At 40.9% G+C, this 24,198-nt stretch overlaps 1 protein-coding gene across 11 annotated transcripts in view; it reads left to right on the top strand.

Moving 5' to 3' along the window:
- Positions 1 to 24,198, top strand: part of TPK1 (thiamin pyrophosphokinase 1) — a 348,661-nt gene that overhangs the window by 250,383 nt on the left and 74,080 nt on the right. For all 11 annotated transcript variants that reach the window (XM_042926947.1, XM_042926946.1, XM_042926953.1 and 8 more), the window contains one exon: positions 7,227 to 7,338. In XM_042926947.1, the coding sequence (XP_042782881.1) occupies positions 7,227 to 7,338 (112 nt within the window). The remainder of the gene's footprint in view (positions 1 to 7,226; positions 7,339 to 24,198) is intronic.

The raw sequence follows: 24,198 nt of genomic DNA, 5'->3' as shown, positions 1-24,198 counted from the left end.
ATGCCCACCTTTAACATGCTCCTATGTATGATTTCCAGCACAGGCGCCAAGCAATATCTTTGCTACTTTTCACTAAATTACAAGTTTATACCTTATTGAGGTTGTTAATATGTTAAGAATAGCCATGACTGTAAAAACAAACTGTCTGATTGAATTTTGTCCCGTCTTTACCATATAGAACTGCCTTTGATTTCAGCGAGTTATCTTAGCTCAGAACCGGGACAGAACAGGAGCCTGTGCAGTGAGTGATTCATGAGAGTGGATGGAAGTCAATGATTAGTTCATGTGCCTCTAGTCTCCAGTAATGGCATAAATCTTTGGGGAAGTTCTTTAATGTCAGGCTGTATGCCTGCCCGTGTCAAATCACATATAGGCTAGCATATATTATGAATGGAGAAATCTGAGGAATGAACAAAAATTCCTTTTGTTGCTCATTTTTTAAAGATGTCACATAGACTGAAGATATGGGAGACAAGCATAATATTGCTCTCCTTTAACCAAACAAAGCTAAATTTGCATATTTATGAACACAGAGACCATTCATGTATGGCTAAACATCTTTTTGGAACAAAAGAAAAAAATATTAATTGACTGCAGGCTAAAACCTATCTGTGACTTCTCAAGTCCACAAACTAGTTTATTCCCAGATTAAAAATTTCAAGGTGTGTTGGATGCTAAAATAATGAGGAGAGCAATGAATATATAGCAAGGCTGGAAAAGAAAGCTTACCACTGTGTCATTTAAATCAGTGGATTTTATAACAGCATCCTCTCCCTGGGATAATAAAACTTAACATGTATATGTGCTGTTTCCTTTGCATTATATGATACAAGTTGAAGAATCTTCTCTTAGGGAGTTAATGTCCACCAGTTGAGAAATCATTCCTTACTTCCTTCACCAATTCTTTTTTGTTTTTTAATTTTAAATTCCAGTGTAGTTAACACACAGTGTTATATTGGTTCAGGTGTGCAATATGGTGATTCAGCAGTTCCATAAATCTCCCCGTGCTCATCATAAGTGCCTCCTTAATCCCCATCACCTAGGTCACCCCGCCAACCCCCTCCCTCACCATCCTTTACCAAGTTATCTGGAACACCAAATATACTGTGTACAGCTGACCACTACCGAACTGTTAAGCAGACCACAAACAGAAGGAGGAAAGTCTTCAATTAAAAGATAGGAATTAACTGTATTATTAAGTTCAGAATGTTAATTAAGTTCAGAATGTTAACTGTTAATGTCAAAATGGCTAAAATTAACAGGTGTTGTTGAGGATACAGAGAGAGGAGAACCCTCTTGCACAGTTGGGGGGAATGCAAACTGGTGCAGCAGCCACTCTGGAAAGTAGTGTGGAGGTTCCTCAGAAAACTAAAAATAGCCCTACCCTACGTTGCAGCAATTGCACTATTAGGTATTTACCCAAAGGGTACAAAAAACACATTCGAAAGGGGACATGCGCTCCAATGTTTCTAGCAGCATTATCAACAATAGCCAAACTATGGAGAGCCCAGATGTCTATCAACTGATGGATGGATAAGGAAGATGGAATACACCCATGATGGAATATTAGTCAGCCATCAAAGAGAATGAAATCTTGCCATTTGCAATGACGTAGATGGAGCTAGAATGTATTATGCTAAGCGAAATAAGTCAGAGAAAGGCAAGTATCTCATGATTTCACTCATATGGAATTTAAGAAACAAAACATGGGCAGAAAACATGAATAGACACTTCTCTAAAGAAGACATCCAGAGAAAAGATGTTCAACGTCGCTCCTTATCAGGGAAATACAAATCAAAACCACACTCCGATGTCACCTCACGCCAGTCAGAGTGGCCAAAATGAACAAATCAGGAGACTATAGATGCTGGAGAGGATGTGGAGAAACGGGAACCCTCTTGCACTGTTGGTGGGAATGCAAATTGGTGCAGCCGCTCTGGAAAGCAGTGTGGAGGTTCCTCAGAAAATTAAAAATAGACCTACCCTATGACCCAGCAATAGCACTGCTAGGAATTTATCCAAGGGATATAGGAGTACTGATGCATAGGGGCACCTGTACCCCAATGTTTATAGCAGCACTCTCAACAATAGCCAAATTATGGAAAGAGCCTAAATGTCCATCAACTGATGAATGGATAAAGAAATTGTGGTTTATATACACAATGGAGTACTACGTGGCAATGAGAAAGAACGAAATATGGCCCTTTGTAGCAACATGGATGGAACTGGAGAGTGTGATGCTAAGTGAAATAAGCCATACAGAGAAAGACAGATACCATATGGTTTCACTCTTATGTGGATCCTGAGAAACGTAACAGAAACCCATGGGGGAGGGGAAGGAAAAAAAAAAAAAAGAGGTTAGAGTGGGAGAGAGCCAAAGCATAAGAGACTGTTAAAAACTGAGACCAAACTGAGGGTTGATGGGGGGTGGGAGGGAGGGGAGGGTGGGTGATGGGTATTGAGGAGGGCACCTTTTGGGATGAGCACTGGGTGTTGTATGGAAACCAATTTGACAATAAATTTCATATATTAAAAAAAAAAAAGAAAATACTAAGTTTCAACATAAACATAAAAACCTATTGCTCACGGAAAAAAAAAAAGAGAAACAAAACAGATGAATATAAGAGAAGAAGAGGAAAATAGAGAAGAAATGGAAACAAACCAAAAGAGACTCTTATTAATAGAGAACAAACTGAGGATTGGAGGAAGGTGGGTGGGAGATGGGCTAGAAGGGTGATGGGTATCAAAGAGGGTGCTTGTTGGGATGAGCACTGGGTGTTGTATATAACTGATGAACCACTGAATTCTACTTCTGAAACCGATATTGCATTGTATGTTAACTAACTGAAATTTAAATAATTTTAATAAAGATAGGAATTAGCTAACACACTGAAAATAAGACAGCCCAATGGGACACAAATCCCTCTGGGATAAGGAAGGACGAAGAGGTCACAGTCTCTAACATCAGGCCTCATTGTCAGAGACCCCGTTACCTGAGACAAGGGTAGAGCCATCTGGGCCAGGTGAGTGTTCTGCCTTTCTTCTTCCTGAGCCGTCTGCCACTCAGTGCTCCAGAAGGAAGCTGTGGATTGCCTGTATCCCCTCTGATATGCTGCGCTTTCTGAGAGGCCAGCCCTTATCAGGCCATGACCCACCCACACAAAAAGCCACCACCGCTTTCTGTTCCTTTGCTGCTAAAACCAAAGCAATTGCAAAGAAATCAGAATTTCTACGGTCCTCCGTTGTCATCATGAAGGAGGCTTTGTTACCGCTTTCAGAATTTGGTAAATGTGTTATATTTGGCATCTACGGACGATAATTTGTTTTCTATCCAGCATCTATATCTTCAGAGAGAATAATTTCCATAAGGGAGAGTGGTAGGGAGAAACAAGACTCATGTTTGTCTGGCAAAGCTAGTCAATGTAAATTAATTCAGGGAAAATTTCTATGCCAGGAAATTAAGGCAGCTCATGGCTTAAACAAAAAATCCTGTTTTTTAGTGGGGGGGAAAGTAGAGTAAGTTATACTGTTGCTGAGGAGCAGATGTACACATCTCTGTGCAGGACCTTCATGTGGCTTGCATGGGGTTCGGACCTACCGTCACATTGCTGCCAGTCCCATTTAAGGGACGAGAAACTGAAAGGTCACCAGGGGACTTTTTTTTTTTTAATTAATAGACTTTATTTTTACAACAGTTTTAGGCCTACAGAACACTGAGCAGGCTAGACACAGAGTTTCCATATGCCCCTCTCCCGCTCACACTTCCCCTATTATTTTGCATTCGTGTGGTACATGGGTTCCAAGTGACAAAGCGATATAGCATAGTATTATTTTTTAAAGTCCGTAAAATTTACATTAGCGTTCACTCCCTGTGTTAGAGATTCTATGGGTCTTGACAAATGCATAAGTTCATGTATCTGTCATTAATGGTGTCACAAGGACGAGCTTCACTGCCTGAAAATCCCCGGGCCCCACCGGTCCGCCCTACCCTAGTGGCCCAATCAGGGAGTGTCCTGACCCCTCCCCCCCGCCCCCCCCAGCTCCGCAAATGCGCAGCCTTGTGCACGGAGTGATTTCTGTTCCCATGCAAAGCCTCACGGAGCCCCTTGCCTAAGCTCTGCCCTCCCCTCTGCACATGAGCAGGTCTCTGATCAGTCTGTTTCCTACTTTTCCGTGCTGCAACTTCCATGCAGTGATGGCAGCCTTCGCGTGGACGTCTCTGATGCCGGTATGGAGGTGTCTGAGGGAGGACTGTGGCCGGAGAAGGACACAGCTATTGGAGTGCCCCCTCCTCGCTCCCGTTTCGGCTGCTTAGGCGTGTTATCCACATCACCAGTTACTTAGACCTGGAGCAGTGTTTAAATCCCCCCCAACCCCCCCCCCCCAATCTGCCGCTCCAGGCACTATTTCTGGATTCTTCCCGAAAATGATGAGAAAATGAGGGCCACTCCGCTTTACCATACCCTTTGACAGGTACTGTTTTGCTCTATAACATGTAAAAGTTTCTATAACCATACTAACAGTTTCTATGCTTTTGCTCTAAATTGATCTAAAACACACCAGGGGCAGCTGGGTGGCTCAGTCGGTTAAGCATCTGAGTCTTGATCTGGACTCGATCCTGATCTCTTGGTTCCTTAGTTTGAGCCCCTCCTCTGGCTCTATCCTGTCAGCACGGAGCCATTTCACAACCTCTGTGCTGCTCTCTCCCTGCCCCTCCGCCACCTGTGCACGCCCCCCCCCCCAATGAATATTAAAAAAAAAAAACCCAAAGATCATTATTCAAGAACAAGGTTAGTTTTCTTTTACTTGTAAGTTTTTTCCATGGCTATATCCCAGTCATTCCTCTTTTTTGAATTACTGTTTAGAATTCCTAGAATATTTTCCCTATTTTTATTTTAGACTCTTCAGAAGAGTCTAAGAATTACCGGCTTGTATCACTTTGTAAAAGTGATAAGTAAAAAGGATATTGTTATCTTTATAAGATTTCAGTGCTGAGTCTCTTATGCTCACCGGTCACTGGCACGTTATCCTCTCCTGTCCAGGCAGGAATCGTCAGTGATTGATCCACCCATTTGCCTCCCTTGTATCCCTACGCCACATTCCCATTCTCCTTGCTCTTTTCATAGGCAGGCAGGTTAGTGTGTGTGTATATATACGTATATATTTAAACTTTTAATATACATTTAAATTTTATTATTAGAAGTGTCTTATTGTTTGCATTTATTTTAATTTACATAGATGGGTTCTGTGATTTCTCACAATTCTGTTTCTTATTGGGCCTTGTTTTCACAATGCATTATGTTGTCAGTTCACCTACGTTTCTCCGCGTGCCTCTGTACATTTCCACGTGTTGCCTATCTTTTCTTCCAGTAATGGTCACCAAGTTCAAATATATTTTATGTTTTCTTTACATATTCTTTGTGTTTGAATATATTTAAGCCCGCTTAATTGAATTTATGCCTTCTGATTAAGTGTTCAAATATATATGGATATACACAAACATAAATACACACACATATATACACAAATATGTATGTAAGTATGTATGAACTGTGTGGGTAATAAAGATCTGCATAAGTTTGTGTTAAATTTCAAGAGCTGATAAGTAATTTAGAGAGTTGTTTTCCTAGTAAAAGCAATCCTTTGAGTAAAGACAAAGCCTACTCAGATGTTGAGTTCTTATGTGCAGTAGGGTGAGTTCTCAGAAGCCTAAAATAGAGTCCAGAAGTCATAAGGAATAAATAAAATGCTATAAAAGGAGACTTAACTACCTTACTTTGTTATTATATCATATATTAAATATACTTTTAAATAATATTTTGTTAAAATAAAGAATATCCTGGGGGGGGGGGCACCTGGGTGGCTCAGTCGGTTATGCATCTGACTTCGACTCACGTCATGATCTCACGGTCCGTGAGTTCGAGCCCGCATCAGGCTCTGTGCTGAATGCTTGCTCAGAGCCTGGAGCCTGCTTCAGATTCTGTGTCTCCTTTTGTCTCTGCCCCTCCCCCGCTCATGCTTTGTCTCACTCTGTTTCTCAAAAATAAATAAATGTAAAAAAATTAAAAAAAAAAAAGAATATCCTTTGGAACATACTTGTTCAGAGTTTTGTGAATTATGGAAAATATCTTTTTCATGTAATTATTGAATAGATATGTGCCTTGGCATTTTCCCATAAGGACTTGAGGCGTCCTTCTACAAAGACCATATACTCTAAGGATAATGAGTAGAATAGGAATGGAAAGTCATTACTTTACAGCAGAAGAGGAATTTCCAAATATTTTATTTAAAATCAAACATTGTAGAGGTGCCTGGGTGGCTCAGTGGGTTAAGCGTCTGACTCTTGATCTCCGCTCAGGTCATGATCTCAAGGTTTGTGAATTCGAGCCCCGCATCGGGCTCTGTGCTTACAGCATGGAGCCTGCTTGGGATTCTGTCTCTCCTCGTCTCTGCCCCTCCTCTGCTGTGCACATGCTCTCTCTCTCTCTCTGTTTCTCCCTCTCTCTCTCTCTCTCTCTCTCTCTCTCTCTCTCTCTCTCTCAAAGTAAATAAATAAACTAAAACAAAACAAAACAAAAAAACCCATTGTAGCCTTGGTTGAACATTACATTTAACTTTAACCTTCTTATAAACTGAAAAATCGAAAACATGGTAAATTATACCGGTTTTCATAATCCAGATGGAGGAAGCGTTCTCATTCCTTGGGGTAGATACCGTTTCCGGGCAGAGGCACTTCTTAGTGGACGTGCCCTACAGGAGCCACGAATGTAGGAAGCAGGCTAACCATTAGCAGGATTGACGTGGAATTCGGAAAGCTAGAAGCCCGGTTCTGAGATAAAGTAGAGCTTGTACTTAGCAAGCAATGTTTTACTTACACCTGACCAAGTGTTTGACTAAGACCCTAGAATTCTGTCACATAGAACGCGACATCATTAGCACGAGGATTCCGTTCAGTCTTCAGAATTGCCAAGTACATGTAGGAATCCTGGTTTGCCCCCTTGTTATCTGTGTGGGCCTGGACACATTTAATCTCTGCAAGCTTCACCTTTCTCATATGTAAGAATGAGAAGTAACAATAAGCTACCTTGTAAAATTGTGGCTAGGATTAAGTACGATGAGCCACGTGAAGTTCTCGGACGGTCCGCGCGCCTCCCCAGGTCTTGAGTGTACATTGACCCCTGCCCTTTCTCTTCACCGCGTCGATGATCATTCTTTCTCTACTTCAGGGAAAGCACAAATTGCATGTAGATACCGGAATGGAAGGCGACTGGTGTGGCCTTATTCCTGTCGGACAGCCTTGCAATCACGTCACCACAACGGGCCTGAAGTGGAACCTCAGTGAGTAAAACCCTTGCCAAAGGGAGGTTTCCTTTCTTAAGAAGCGTATATAATTCACGGTGAGATAAATACCTCTCTGTCTAGTACACACCTAGCCGTGGAGCTGCTGGCTTCTAGGCAGCTCTGTGTTCAGCCTGCCGGCGAACTGCCAGGCCGTCTTCCCAAGCGGCAGCACCGTTTCGTATTCCTCCCAGCGACGCGTGAGGTCTCCGGTTTCTCCACATCGCCACCCACACTTGTTATTTTCTTTTTGTTTGGTTTCGACACATCTTCGTGGTTATGAAGTGGTACCTCATTGTGGTTTTGCTTTTTCCCCGATGACTGATGATGCCAAACGCCTTTTCGGGCACTCAGGGGCCACTTGTATATTTTGGAGTAATGTCTTCAGATCTCATGCTCGTATTTTAATTGCGTTATTTTTGTTTTTTGGTTGAGTTGTAAGATTTCTTTATATATTCCAGATACAAGTCCTTCATCAGATACATGACTCACAAATATTTTCTCAGAGTCTTTGACTAATCTCTTCAGTGCCTGAAATTTAATTAACTAAATTCATTAACTTAATTCTGATGACGTCTGTTTTTTTTTTCCTCTTATGGATTCTATTTCTAGTGCCGAATCTAAGAACTGTTTGCGAAACCTTCTTCATGATTTTGTGTTGTTGAAACCCCCTTTACTTTTCCAGATAAGCAGGAATTCTGACCAAAGTAGTAAATTCTCTTCATAATCAAACCTCTGAGGTTTTGTAAGATTAGCTGCTCTTACTAAGTTTTAAAGTGTTTCCCAGTACTTATTAACTGTAATAAGTCCAAATTATACTGAAGTGTCTGATTTGAAAGGAACAAAAAATGAGGTGTATCTTTTCATGAATTAAAGCTGATTCCACAATAAACTGTCAGGCTTGTGAAACGAGTCAACTCCAGTCTCTTTAAGAATAACGGCAATTTAATCAAAGAGCTTTGGTTGAATGTCAAAGGGATTGTCTCCTGATTGACCAGTACCTCTAAGGTTGTAAAAACCAAAATACGGAGCCATGTTCTTTTAGAACATGTATAACTCTTAGGTTCCCACAAGGAAATAAATATTTCAAGAAGTAAATAATTTGAAGATAAAAAGATATTTTAAAAGCCTTTTCTGCGAGCCACTGCTGAAACAATTAGGAAAAACGAGAGATATTTTGAGGCAAATGTCTGGAGAGCTCATCAGAATTTGAAAGGATGGTGAGACAGATCTGCTCTGGTGCACAGAAATCAGTGACGGGCTTTGAAGCTGTTTAGCTAAAACTGACATGAGTTCCCATTAGAAACTTTCTGTGAAAACATCTGCATCCTAAACCAATTACACTTTTTAGAGTTCCATTCTTTCCCAGGACCGAGTCTAGATACTGGTGAGGTCCTTCTGGATCTGGCAGTGAGCTCACTTTTCAGGGCTGGTTGGCGGACACAGAGGGTGACGGTCGATTCTTCCGGGCTCCTGAGAACATCCTGTGACCTGGCTGTCCCACAGTAATAAGCACTCCCTAATTCTGTAAAATGAAGTTGACTCTGGGAAGGGGACCTTGGGCATGACGTGGCTTTTAATCTTTTTATCCATGATAATGTTCCAATCCTGCAGAAATGCTCCGTATTATTCCTTACTTATATGTGTATGGATGGCACTAACTTTTGAAATAATCATTTTTTTCGTCTAGAATTTTTATGTAAAATATGGAAATAGCAACTTAATGGAGTATGCAAAACAAGAAAATTGAGACAAAAACCGCTTCATCCATTCTCTGTGGTGAAAGTGCTAACTAATGGGGTCTTGTGACAGGTAATATTACTTCATTAAAAAGTAGTAATACCAGCTGGGAAATGACTGGAAGAGCAGTGTCAAGATTTCTGTCACCGAGAGGACAGGGCCTCTGCTTAACTCGGTGTCACTGTCTGGGAAAGGCGAGGCCTGAGGTCAGTGTCAACTTGTCAGTCACACCCACGAAGTGACAGGGTGGCCTGGCCGGGGAAAGAGAAAGGAGGTGCAGTAACTCAAGTCGGGTGCTGATCACTTCTTAGGTCAAGGAGAGGACGCAAGTCCTCCTAAGGAAACCGATCGATGTCTCCCTCATGTGGTCTGGAGACTGGCTCTCTCCCAGGCTTTATCCGCTCTAAAATATGATGTCACAAGTTCTGAAACTCACCCGATTTCCCTGTTTCGAGTTGCAATATCTCTCATCGCACTCTGTCTTTAAAACGAGTGTGAGGGGCGCCTGGGTGGCTTGGTCACTTAAGCGTCCGACTTCGGCTCAGGTCATGATCTCGCGGTCCGTGAGTTCGAGCCCCGCGTCGGGCTCTGTGCTGACAGCTCAGAGCCTGGAGCCTGTTTCAGATTCTGTGTCTCCCTCTCTCTCTGCTCCTCCCCTGTTCATGCTCTGTCTCTCTGTGTCTCAAAAATAAATAAACGTTAAAAAAAAAAATTATAAATAAATAAATAAATAAATAAATAAATAATAAAACAAGTGTGAAAGATGCCTCTGTACCAGTCACCTAGCAGTGAAGCTTAACTGTCTCTGAAGTTGCCTGTCTGTAGGACAGTGTTTTATTTCCTAGCAGTGTGCTGGGAACATTGTGGAACATGGTTCTGGGACCAGAGTTTTCTCTAGGCTGTGCACGCTCAGGAGTAAAACAGCTGCATCCTGGACCTGAGCGCCTTCACTTTTCTTAAGTGTTCCACACTGCTCTGACAGTGACAGTGGGAAAGCCACCGTGAACTCATCCAGGAGAACGCAAGGGTTCCCACACTCTGGATCCTCACGCGATTCTCGATATTGTCACATTTCAGCATTTTTGCCAGTCTGATGCATGTCGGTGATATTTCATTACGGTCTCTGGTTACCGCTGAGGGAAAGCATCTTTCTGTAGTTACTCCTGGCTTTTTCATCTTCATAAATGTTAGCATTAGTTTGACAGGTGTCACATACACACAATCCCATTGTATGTTTTATTGGAATCATTTTTCATGTGTAGATTAATTGCGAGAAAACAACAATTGGGGAAGAAAATTCCTATGTGTAATTGAGTCATCCTATCCATAAACATAATATATCTCTCTTTTAGAACTTTTTAATTGCTTTCAATAATTTAAAAATTTGTCCATAAAATCCTGTACATCTTATGTAAGATTTATTTCTAGGAACCATATATTTTGTGTTGCTATTGTAAATTATACCTTTTAAAAAATTAAATTTCTGAGTTCCTTGGTAGTACATAGACATACAATTGACTTTTAGTATATTGTTATCAATTTATTGCTGAATGCTTTTATTGTTTTTAAAAAATGTGAGTATAGATTCACTAAGGTTTTCTATAGACAGTCATTAAAAAAATTTTTTTTAATGTTTATTATTTTTGAGGGACAGGCATAGACAGAGCGGGAGGAGGGGCTGAGAGACAGAGACGCAGAATCCAAAGCAGGCTCCAGGCTCTGAGCTGTCAGCACAGAGCCTGACATAGGCCTTGAACTTATGAACCTTGAGATCATGACCTGAGCCAAAGTTGGGATGCTTAACCAACTGAGCCACCCAGGCTCCCCTAGACAGTCATATTTTGGGTGGTAATGAAGTTTTCTTTCTTCTTTGCTCTGTAAGAAATAAGATTGTGTTCAGTTCTGACTGGCTGAAATAGTAGCTTTAAAAAGGCCTATTCCTTTCCCCCCATGTAACAAAGTCCAGAGCCAAGCAGTTACAGGGCATGGCTTCTGTGGTTTCCTCAGCCTTTGCCTCCAGATCCTAAGGTGTCTATTGTAGCTCCAGCCGCTGTGGTCCCTCGTCAGCCTCAGGAGAGAGGGAAGGGAAGACAGGAGGATGGGCTAGCACACATGGCAAGAAAACAAGGCTTCAGGGATTCCACCACTTCCAGAAGTTCTTCCTGCATCCACTCTTTTGCCTCAATGGCCAGAAGTATCAAACGGCCACCCTAGCTGCAAAAGAGGCTGGGATGTACAGTTTTGCCTCTAAAAACATAGGGATCCCGAGTGAAACCACGGTTCTGTCAGTGAGGAAGAAGAGAATGCGTGGGAGTCTGCTCTTCTGCCAAAAAAATGTCTTCTCTTCATCTGCCATCTTGATGAACAGTTTAGCTATTCATATAATAAAATCTTATTTTCACTTTCTTTGGGCCATACTCTTATGGGTTTCTCTTACTGCGACTGATGAATCCGCAGTTAAGCAAACTGATTCTCATTCGTATATGTTTTTAGCTCTGTCCTTTGGACCTTATGTTTTTCTTTGACGTCCTACAGTTTTACCACTACATGTGTAAGTGTGACCTATCTTTGGTTCTAGTTAATTTTCCTCAGCTCTGATAATTGGTTCATGGACTGTGAAAATTTTTCAAATGTCCCCATTTTTCAGATAAGGACATGGTAGTTCCAAGCTCTAGGCAGTGATTTGCCCAAATTCACATCCTTAGGGATTGATGCACTAAAAAATTTGAAATCAGGTCATGTATGCTATTTTTCCTTGCTTCCAATTAGTATATGAAAGACTCCATATAAGATAAGTTGATGTTAAAAAGAAAGCACTAAAACGAATTTGGGATAAAGAGAAGAAAACCAGAGGAAGGCACATGTACAGGGGAAGGCAGGAGGTAGGAGCAAGAAATGGAAAGGATTAAGAAGAATTTTTAATTCTCCAGGACAGACCTTTTAACTCCTCTACACTTTGGCCTAAGAAAATATCAAATGGAATTGCCCTCCATTCGCCCAGCCCTCTTGTTTATAACACTCACAGATTGTGAAATTATGCCGTCATTGTTCCTTCTTTTATATGTTTTTTCAAAGTATGGAAATAAATGGCAGAATGAAATAATTTCATAGCACTGACTGAAAGAGACGAGAATCTAACCCTAGTGAAATATTTTTGAAAGAAAAAAAGTAAGAGAACCCCACTTGAAAAGATTTTTCACGCGGTAATGATGGAGTTTCAGTGAGAAACACCCTTAATTCTCACCCCATTATGACTCAGAGTGATTCCCCTCAGTTAGGATCACAAGTCTGGCATGCAGGAGAGAGGTCTGTGCTAGAGATGGGAGTTTGGGGGCTGTTAACGCAGAGGTCCGGCTGTGAGTTAGTGCCACTAACATGTGAAGTGTTTTACGTTTTTTGGTGTCTTTGTTATTAACTATTGCTTTTCCAATCCGGTGCTTAAAAAAGGGCACCCTGAAACTGGGACTTCAGTGTTTCCTATCTGATTCAAGGACAGTATCTTTCATATCTTATTAATTCTTTGATAACCAGTGACCTACTTTGAATTGAAGATACTGTTAAAATTTTTACATAAAACGTGTGCATTAGAGAGCAAACATGATAATAAGGATGACTTTTTTTTTTTTGCCTCAGTTCCCCCCCCTCCCCCCGCCACAAGGAAGCTGTTAGTGAAAGTTTTCCACTCCCAAACCATTTTCTTAAGTGTACAAATAGGTGAAATGACTGTATTTCATCACATTTAAGATGCCATCAATTGTGGGATGCATTATTATTTTCTGTTCACTAAGGAAAAAAAATACTAATTATAACTGCAGAGATGAGGGGGAAATGTACATGTTAGAACTGATAAAATATGGCAGATCAAATAGCATAGAACTTAATTATCAAATTATATGCATAGACGTAATTTGTTTATATAATTTGTTTAATTTATTGACTTCTAAGATGTCAGCTAGGATTCTGATTAGGATTGTGTTGATTCGGCGGATCAGTTTGAGAAGTAAATCCATTTTATTAATAATGTTAAGTCCTCCAATCCATGAACCTAGGGTACTTTCGTTTAGATCTTTAATTTCTTTCAACAAAGTCTTGCTGTTTTCTTCCTGCAAGTTTTGTACTTATTAAAATTTATTACTGAATATTGTATTGTTTTAATCCTATGGTGGATGAAATTCTCTTCTTAATTTCATTTTTGGATCGTTCGGTACAAGTTATAGAAAGACAGCTGATTTTTTGTATCAATTGATCTTGTGTAACCTTGCCGAACTCATTTATGAGTACTCATGGTATCTTAGAGGATTTCTTAGGATGTTCTATGTATCCAAACATGTCCTCTATAAATAGAGGTAATTTTACTTCTTTTCTCATTTGGATTCTTTTATTTCCTGTCCTTGCCAAGTTGTTTTGGCTAGAACCGATGGTACAATATTAACTATCCAAATAATACTGATAGCAGCGAAAGTGGACCTCCTTGTCCTGATCTTGATCTTAGGTGGGAAGCATCCAGTCTTTCACCATACATATGACACCAACCATTGGTTTAGGTGGTATCTCATCGTGGCTTTGATTTGTATTTCCCTGATGATGAGTGATATTGAGCATGTTTTCATGTGTCTGTTAGCCATCTGGATGTCTACTTTGGAAAAGTGTCTACTTATGTCTTTTGCCCACTTCTTCACTGGATTATTTGTTTTTTGGGTGTTGACTTTGGTAAATTCTTTATAGATTTTGGATACTAAGTCTTTATCTGATATGTCGTTTGCAAATATCTTCTCCCATTCCGTCGTTGACTTTTAGTTTTGCTGATTGTTTCCTTCTCTGTGCAGGAACTTTTTATCTTGATGAGGTCCCAATAGTTTCTTTTCGCTTTTGTTTCCCTTACCTCTGGAGACATATCACGTAAGAAGTTGCTGAGGTTGAGGTCAGAGAGGTTGTTGCCTGTTTTCTCCTCTAGGATTTTGATGACTTCCTGTCTTGTATTTAGGTCTTTCATCCATCTTGAGTTTATTTTTGGTATGGTGTAAGAAAGTGGTCCAGGTTCATTCTTCTGTACTGACATCTACTCTTAAAATCTAGGCATTCAAGAGGGAAACACTAGGGAAGTCAACCAGGGCAACAAAGGCAAGACAAAAGGAAAGTAGGTCTAGCAGGCAGGATGCAGATTTGGGGAGGACACAGCATAGAGGGGACTCTGGTTGCAGGAGATACCTGGCGTGTGTTCTGATCCTTTGCCTTCTTTTATTTGTGTGCTCACTGCCACAAAGAGGGGAGGGGGGAGAGAAGGAGACCTACAGAGCCATCTTGCTTCTAATTAATAAACAGCAGTGGCTGGCTGGCCTTTCTAAGGAGTATAGACCACTGAACATTGGGGCAAGCACAGCTTTATGGGGAAGAAGTTACATTTACATGAAAATTATGTATTAAAAAAAAGTTATTTTAAAAACCACTTATCTCTGTAGCAGAGACTAAAGTCTGGGATTGTGATGCCTTCCGCTTTGGTTTTCTTTTTCAACATTACTTTGTCTATTCAGGGTGTTTTGTGGTTCCATACAAATTTTAAGATTGTTTTAGCTTTGAGAAGAATGCTGGTGCAATTTTGACTGGGATTGCATTGAATGTGTAGAGTGCTTTGGGCAATACTGACATTTTAACAATATTTGTTCTTCCAATCCATTAACATGGAATGTTTTTCCATTTCTTTGTGTCCTCTTCAATTTCCTTTGTAAGTTTTCTATAGTTTTCAGCTTACAAATCTTCTACATCTTTGGTTAGGTTTATTCCTAGGTATTTTATGGTTCTTGGTACAATTGTAAATGGGATTGATTTCTTGATTTCTCTTTCTGTTGCTTCATTATTGGTGTCTAGAAATGCAACCGAGGAGGGCACTTGTTGGGATGAGCACTGGGTGTTGTATATAAGCAATGAATCATGGGAATGTACCCTCAAACCAAGAGCACACTGTATACGCTGTATGTTAGCCACCTTGACAATGAAGTATATGTTGAAAAAAACAATAGTAACATAAAAATAAATAAAAATAAACAAAAAGCACCATCTCTACACATGGATAGGAGAAATCTTTCCCCCTTCTGTGTTCAGTGAGCCATCGATGACGTTCAATCTCTGTGCCTTTAATGATTAATTTAGAAAAGTCATTAATGTTTTCATAGCCCATTTTTATTTATAAATGGAAAGTGCTAGCTATAAATTCCAGTATTGATTTTTCATCATTAATAATTTTCCACTAAGAATCTTTTCAAAACTCAGAAATAAAAAAGTTCTTTAACAAATTTATGTAAATGTACATGTGTGATACAGGGATGAAAGATTTATTTCTTATAATGGCCATACCTACAATATTACATTTATATTATTTATATAAGTTAGGATAATAACTGCAAAGAAATATTTTCACAGACGTTTTTCAAGGAGGCCTTACATTTCTATTTATAGTGTACTGAATATTTCCAAGTATTTGGTAAAACTTTAATATAACAGCACTTACCAGTTTCATTACTCTAGGCCTTGCTGAGCAATTTCTTATGCTTTGGGACTACATTATGGAAATAGCAGAATATTACTTTCTTTACTAATAGAATGCATTTAAAAAAAAGAAATCTTGTTGATACATCTCGATTTTTTTAATGCATTCTCTATAGTAAGTACCAGCAAATGGCAATTTCTATGATGTATGAGCCAAACTGTATGAATATTGTCTCTTTTATTTAGATTCTGGAATAATTATTATACCATAATGTCAAGAAGAAAGTATCCTAATAATGTCATTGGTTGTTGAGACCTGTGATTTTGTGAGATAACTGAGGTGTCAAAATGACTTGCACAAACCACACAGCTTCCTGGAACTAGAGCTGACCTAAAACCCAGCTGTCTTGACTCCGGGCATAGAGCTTTCTCCTCCTGATCTCCTTCACTACTCTCACTGCAGGAAATTTTGATGCTTGATTACGGGAACTAAATACATAGAAAGATAGATAAATCTAAAATGTGTGATGTTTGATAGATTAAGAATAACCATATTTGTTAAATTTTTCATGATGTAAGTTTCCAGGTATATCAGATTCAAATTGGTACTGTAACAAATGATTGCCACCGACCAGTGGCCCAAAGTAGTGCGTCCTTTATCTTCTGGTCGTGGAGACTGGGATCCTACATGCGTCTTCAGAAACGAAAATCAGGGTGTTGACAGAGCTGCCTTCCTCCTGGAGGCTTGAGTGGAGAATCCTTTTCCTACCATTTCCAGCTTCTGGAGGCTGGCTGTATCCCTTGGCCCGTGATTCCTTCCACGGTCTTCAGGGCTAGCCGCATAGCATCACCAAATCCCTTTCTCTGTCCTCTGCTTCCATTGTTACATCTCTTCCTCCAACTCTGACTCTGTAACTTCCTGCTTTTAAGGAATTTGTGATTACGCTGGGACCACCTGGATGATCTAGGACAATCCATCTCAAAATTTTGATTTAGTCGCATCTTGCAAAACTCCTCTTGCCATATAATTAATTGATTCACAGCTTCCAGGGATTGCAGTGTAGACGTTTGGGGAGGTGGTGGAGATATTATTCAGCCTCCCATATCAGGTCTGTAATCAATGATTTAAATTATTTTCTGAAATAATACTTACTGAGTGCAGTTTTTAGATCATTGAATCTTTACAGTTACTCTGAAAATTAATGTATGAGAACTGTTTGTATTTCCGTTGAGAAGCTGAATTTCAGTGCTGTCTTTCATCTGGCCTCAGATGACTTGTGATAAGGACTCAAGACAACATAAAAACAAAGCAGACTGTGTGAGCACGATTTATTTGGTGCCCACAAAGATAACGAGAGTAACACTTTCCATCCATCTGGTTTTTGTTCTCCAAGGGCTGAAGTCAGGTTTCGCCAAGAATATATTCTGATCCCTGAGAACCGAAAAATGAGTCAGGTTTGCATAGACCAGAGCCAAAGCTCCGTCCAGCTGTGGGGTTGTAGGCAGTCTCTTATTAGACATATTCCTGTTTATTTTTTTATCCTTTTTTACATTTCTTACCTTTTCTTAGCCTTTGAAGCTGTATTTACATAAGAAACTGATAGTTCCATCAAAAACAGGCAGCTATCTGATGTGTGATTAAGATGGTAAAAAAGCAAAAGGCAGAAAGCTTGACTTTTCCTTATATTGCTTACATAGCCACATATTACTAGTCTCCGGGCTCTCAAGGTCACTAAAGATCAAGCAGGCATTTATTAATTAATTAACTGAGCACCCATATTCCATCACATTACTGGTTTATTTATGCCACTATCACCGTTACCCCTACCCTTCTCCCTCCCTCCCCCCCTCCCACCCCCACACACACCTGGGCCATGTGCACATACTTGTACTGTGAGATATTATAAGTTTGAGTTGTCTTAGTATGTACCTAGATTTGGTCAGTCTGGGCTTATAGACCACACAACTGCAACTTTTGATATGTTCTAAATATTAGCCCTGAGGAAACACTGCACAAAGTGACAGTCGTGGGCAGCTCTAGTACCCAGCTTTCATGAAGAAGGCAACGTTAAGGGTGTTGCTGATGAGCAGTAGATACTACTTCTCTGGAGAGAATAGGACAAAGAGAGGAGCAAAATTAGCATTTAGACTATGTCACTGAGAAGGATTTTCAAGTATTCTACTTATAAGCAAATATTACATTTTCAGATGCTTAAGACCAATAACATATGGCCTATACAAACTTGTATTAGATACCTCCTTCATTAGCCCAGCTCCAATTCTGTTTTCTGTGTTGTAGGATTTGAACCAGACATGAACGATTTTTCTTCTCGTAAGGCCTTGCCCTTTTGTGATTCTGCTGAGAGCACAAGGAACCAACAATAATTTACTATATGCCATAATCATCCTGTTTTGTTTTTAGAAAACTCCCTACAACCTGACAACACACATTTATTATGGTTGATTCTAGGCATTTAAATATGAAAACAATTAACGTGCATTCGTAGGCAATATGACAAATGGGAATTTGTGAGCAGACCAATTTTTCACTGACCTGCATTCAAGAACACTCTTATAACTCAGGTTTGCCTCCCAAGTTTTTAAATGAGTTGATTTCCCAGTATTTATGTGGGCAGGTTGACGGATGAGAATGACTTTGGTGTAAGCTAGGGAGTCCCCTTCTATGTCCCCTCCTCCAGGTTGCACTTTTGTGCTGATTCAGAGAGCGCTCTGTGCGTTCAACCATCCAGCTAATATACGGAGACAAGAAAGCGATAACTTTTGGTCATTACATGAGTTGTAGAGAAAGAATCAAGGGGTGTGGGTGAATAAACTTCTACTATGGGAATAGCCTGCTGGGTATAATTTTCTACTGTGTCCAAACGATCAAACTTTGCATTGTGAATAGTACATTCACATCTCCCACCTATCTTTTCTCCACACTCCATCTCACCCCTCTTGTTAATGCAGAATATTATCTCCATTTTATAGATGAGGAAACGGAGTCATAGGATGTTAAGTGAATTGTCCCAAGTTCATATTGCCTAACTTAGTCCTCTGTGCACATAGGATGGATCCATCACTGGTGAATTATGTATCTATTTTTAAAAGCATTGGACATTGTGAAATAACCTATCTCAAAATCCTTTCTCTAAATGAAAGAAATTTTCCTTAAGTTTGGGCAGCATCAAAGACATCGGAGATAGAAATTAACACCTTGGCAATTAAAATCATGTTGCAAGCCCCTCCCCCCCAAAGACAACTCCTTTCCACTCTGTAAGACAGATCATAAGCCACACAGCTTTGGAGAGGTGGGTAATTCAGGTGTAATTTTGCTCACTGCGATTTCTGATTTCTGGGGTGATTGTAAGCCAAATGTCAGTCACCATGGTTCTCAAGATACTTGTAATAAAGATTCAAGTGGGGAAAAAAATGTATTTAGCATTCACAAAGAGGACAAATGGTTAAAACAGAATTTTTGAGTGTCTGAAGATTCAAGGATGAAAAAGAAAGAACAGTGATAAAAGGGGCAGGATGGCTTGGTTGCAGGAGGTTTAGACAGCCTGCAGGTTTCTCAGCGGCGAGCTGCCACTTTGTCCTCCAGATTGCTTGGAGGCCAAACTGTGAAAAAGCAGAAAATATTTGGAGAATTCTGGGCTTAAATTAAAAGAAGGGGAGATCAAACTGGGGAAATGTCCAGTATGCAGGCTAAAATAGAAGCATCCCACTTAAAAGAGCTTTTCTGTAAAACTGTGTACCCCAAGTAAAGTTTGTAGTGAAGAAATATTTGGGCTTTTTTGCGGGGGAGGCTGTAGTTCAAGGGAAACTCGAGATGCAATTTACAAAGAGAGGAGGCAAGTTCTCAAGCTTAATTATGCATCAGGAAACTACCCTGTAGTTTTCTTTCCTCTCCCACAGAAGGGAACAGAACTGAACTAGCAAGAGAGGGTAGCAGTCCTCTGGCTTTGAGATTAAAAACAACCGAAAAGGGATACATCAATGCTTGACAAAAGCCCTTGACAAAATAAGTCCCTGGAGGTTATTATATAACATAAGTTACCTTCTTTCTGTACAGCTTGTACCTTGAGTTTCCCTTGAAATGCAGCAGAAAAATGTCTGCTTTGTTTACTTGGGTTAACAATGCAGAGGAAAGAGGACAGGACAGTAGGTTCAGATCCTGAACTGGGACTCCAGGTGGATTGTTCATCTGTACCATGAGGATGGGTAGGTGGTGTCAGGGCTTTCTTCAGTTTGAGCACCGGCTGCTGAAGCCACAGAGAATTGGAAGAGTCCAGGTTATAAATGCCAACGGCTTAGTTTTTCAAGGAGACCTCCTTCTCCTCCGTTCCCTACGGGGCGGCAGTTAAAGGAAGCAGTAACGGGACCAGAATCGGAGGGTGTGTGTCTGGGTGGCAGGTCGAGAGCTGATGTTGCACGTGCAGACCCGTCTCAGAGGTTTCCTGTGATGTGGTTCACTACTTGGAAGTGCTTTGAACGTCAAGGAGGAAGATGTCCTGTGGCATCACTGCGGTTCATAATCTCCAGCTGAAGGTTCTCACCCCTCAGAAGTTCACGGTGAAGCCAGGAATGGGAAATAATTACTGCCCCTCATTTACACTGAGACGGGGCTGAAGTTCTGGCTGCAGCCAATGAAACGCTCTTTGATATTGATTCATTAGTAGCGATGCTGTCTCCTGGCAGCCCTGCGCCAACGTCACAGTTTGGCAGCCTCCTCAGTTCAATTGCACGGTTTTCCTTTGGGCACATCTCCTTGGCCTTCTTCACTCATCTGTTTGCTGGACCCATTTAATTGCAAATTAACAACTTGTCTCCCTCAACTACCCTTCCCTAAATCCGGTTTTCCTTCTGTGTGTGTGTGTGTGTGTGTATGCATGGGTGTGTGCTAAAGAATGTGCTTACGGCAAAATTATCCCAGTAAGAAGGCTTTCTGATTTTTCTTTCTTTCTTTTTTTTTTTTTTTTTTGCCAGCTACAGCTGGTAACCAACTTTTGTTTTTACCCATTTAAAAAGTATTTATTTGCAAGCTATCAGTGGCAGTTTAAATGCGACGTGCAATTAAGAAAAATACAAACTGACCCTTGTGGTGTTTTCCGTTGACCTGTATCCCGCCAGAGGCTGATATTGTATAGATAAGGAAAAAGAAGTTTTACGTTACTAACACAAGGAAATCTGGTTTGTGCATGTAGGACAGAGTGAATGAGGGGGGTGATGCTGGCTTCGTTCTCTTCCTGGTTCAGCTATCATTCTGATACAAATATGAGCACCGCTCCCACCTACCTCTGGATCGGGTTCTGTTTCCTTTAAAATGAACGACTTTGAACAAAACCGTCTCCGTCTCTTTCAGTCTCCAGCGTTGTCCCTCTTTATTCATTTTGTTCTTTCCTCCTGAATGCCTGCAAAAAGCATTGGAGGTCCAAAGCACATGCCTTTTCTCCCACAAGACATGACCCCACCCCACAGTATTCCCAAAGTGTGTTCTCCTTTTGACATCTTCCCCTCCCTCCCACTAATCTTACTCATCTTCAAGGGCCACTTCAAATCCTTGATGAAGGATCAAGGAATCCATCATATCCTTGATGAAGATTTCCTAACAAAATCTGTTTTCTCTTTCCTCCAAATTCCTCAAGTGCACTGCATAGCCCTACGGTGTATTTACCTGATAGCATCATTCTTTGTGCAGATTTCTTAGTCCCTTTACTAGAAGGCATTCGCCTCACATTTGGTGCCTGTTACTGGCACAGCCTCCTGGTAGGCTAGAATAGTGTCTTGCTTGTTTTATGCATTAGCAACCTTATTTAAATTAGCACGAGCATTTTTCTCCGCATGAATTCTGTAAGAGTCGATTGCACTACAGTGAAAGATGTTGAAGCAAGAGATCTTTAACACAAACCTTTAATACAATTAGGATAATAAAGGATAAGTTGAATTTTAATGGTGAAAATAACTGTAAACTCTGCCAGAAGTTGGTAAGGTTTAAAGTGATGTGGGGCTCGATTTCATGAACCATGAGATCACGACCTGAGCCAAAATCACGAGTCTGTCACTCAACCGACTGAGCCACCCAGACGCCCCACCACAGACCCTTTTTGAGTGTAAGTGAGTGTATGTTGGAAGAGGGGCCTACCTAGGAATGGTCCACAGAGGCCTGAATCTAGAAATCTCACCTTATGGGGAATTTGGAGTTTTAAAGGATCTCCCTGTTCCCCTAGGTGATTTCTCTTGCCCCTTTCTTTACCACTCTGAGCATGAGGCAAGGTCTAAAACATTTCATTTTCTTCGTTCCCTTCTTACAGATGTTGAAAATCATATAAAACTGTAATTTGAGGACAAGTATCATAAAAACAAAGGCAACTGAAATTGGTTCTCTCATTGTGTGGCCACTCATGAAACTTACAAGATTTGCTTTGCAAAAAGAAGAAAACCAGAGAACTCAGTGTTACTCTACTGTGTCCTACAGGGCACGGCCCTACGATATTCTGTAACTGTAACAAGTGCATTCATGTTTGTTCCAGTTATTTTGTATCTTTATTTTATCCACTTAACTAGATTGTATACCTCTTTAGGTTTGTTCCCGTTGTATTTAACCTTAACTCTAGGTGTTCAAGTGACTTAATTGATAAGACTCCTCAGAGTCGCTCTGTCTTTTTCATATTCAGATCTTACGCATTTCTCTAGCATTGCCAATCAGAAGTAACTAATAAAGTGGTTACCTAGCCTTCGAAACGAGCTTATTTACGGGTTGGTACGAAATACTAGACTCTGGGGGAAAGAAAAGGCAACGAAGGAATAGTGAGCAAGGCAGGAAAAAGAAAGGATTGTATAAGTTATCTGAGAAAGAAGGTGCCATTTAAAGAGGGAATAGCGAATAGGATCATTTCCAAAAGAATGAAATTGTTGGACTTCACTGAAGGAATAATTTGGTCACTCTTGAGAATGCAGAATAGTAGGAGCACAGTAGGGACAGAAGCCAGATTTCTGCTTCTTGAGGTAATTGCAAAGGGGTGCACGTGGAAAGCACAATGGGAGCAGATACGTTAAGCTTTTTAAAGAAGTTTGTCAATGATTCAAGAACAACCATAGGCATGGAGTTGTGTTATCGAAGAGGCCTTTATGTCCAAGGCACAAGCAGCCTATGTTGAAATAAGAGGGAGCCGAGAAAGTGCAGAGATCCAGGGAGAGGTGGGAGAAATCGAGGCGGGGTAGGGACGGTGTGCAGGTGACAGGGGACACCCCTGAGGAAGCTGGAGGGTAGAATCCAGAGTAGAGAGGGGAGGTTTTTCAGAGGAGAATGTTTAGCTCCTCTTTCCAAAACAGAAACAAAGATCACAATGAGAGGCGTGGAGTTAGGTGTTAGGGTGAGACACTTACGGAGGAAGGCACTCATCGTAAGTGGCATGAATCTTTACCAGTAAGAGTAACTTCTGAGTAAATAATCAGACCACGGCAAGGACTAATTGTCGAGGGTTCCTCAGTTCCGATTTCCTCTCTGGAAGCCCCCAGGGGAACGGTGGACAGGGCACATTGGGGCCGGTGACCATGGCACTGGTGGCCTAGGGCAGCAGCTCCGAAGTCACCATTGGTTGTAACTTGGACCACAAGTAATCTGTAACTGAATGTAAGTACTCGTGATTTTGATTGATTTTTAAAAATTCACCGAAGCAGGTTCAAGGTCACTCTTAAAATATTGTCCCTTCCTGGTGATTTAGTGTGTTTCCTTGGGTTGACAGGGTAGCTGTGGATGAGGTCCAGGGTTATGGGGCCTGTGCATACTCACACCATCATCTCGTGCCGTGTGCAGGGCTGTTACTGATTTACCATGAATTCCTACGGCAGTCACAAGTTAGTTGGAGTGGCGTAGGTGGAATTTTACAGTTCGCTACGTATCTTGTTTAGCATTACCCATGAATATATTTTTTAATGAAGAAGGTAGGAATAGAAGAAGAAAATGCAGGGGGACGGGGTGGCTCAGTTGATTAAACGTCTGACTCTTGATTTCAGCTCAGGTCGTGATCTCACGGTTTGTGGGCTCAAGCCCTATGTCACTCAGCGCTGACAGCACAGACCCCTCTTGGGGTTCTGGCTCTCTCCTCTCTTTCTGCCCCTCCCCCACTCATGTGTGCACACTCTTTCTCTCGCTCAAAATAAAAAAAAAAAATAAACCTTTAAAAAAAGAAGAAGAAAATGCTACCAGTGTCTCAGTGACTTTATTGTACTTGACCTAAACAACCTGAAGACCGTGTGGATGGGTGGGGTCAATGCTGTCATGCCTGTTAATAGAGCCAAAGAAATTGAAGACAAGTTTGTTACCTAGAGGTCAACTGATATATTTTACCAACTCCATTTCACATTAAGAAAATGCCGCTCTCCATTCTGTCTGTTTCACAGTCCCCTTCTGTCTATCAGCTGTCCCTAACTGATCTGATCACCACCTAGAGCTTTAAATACGTCCAAATGCCCTTGCTTCTCAAATGTGTATCTCCACCCCGACCTTTAATGACTTGCCCTTGCGTTTAGAATAAACGCCTCGCTCTTGTCCTGGCTGCAAGTCCTGCTCTGAGAGCTGGCCTGGTTCCTGCCCTTGTGGTTCTTGTCTTAGGTTCTTCGTACTTGCTTTTC

Source organism: Panthera leo, chromosome A2, assembly GCF_018350215.1.
Source record: "Panthera leo isolate Ple1 chromosome A2, P.leo_Ple1_pat1.1, whole genome shotgun sequence".
NCBI classification, from domain to species: Eukaryota; Metazoa; Chordata; class Mammalia; order Carnivora; family Felidae; genus Panthera; species Panthera leo.
This window is presented reverse-complemented; position numbering and strand designations above follow the sequence as displayed.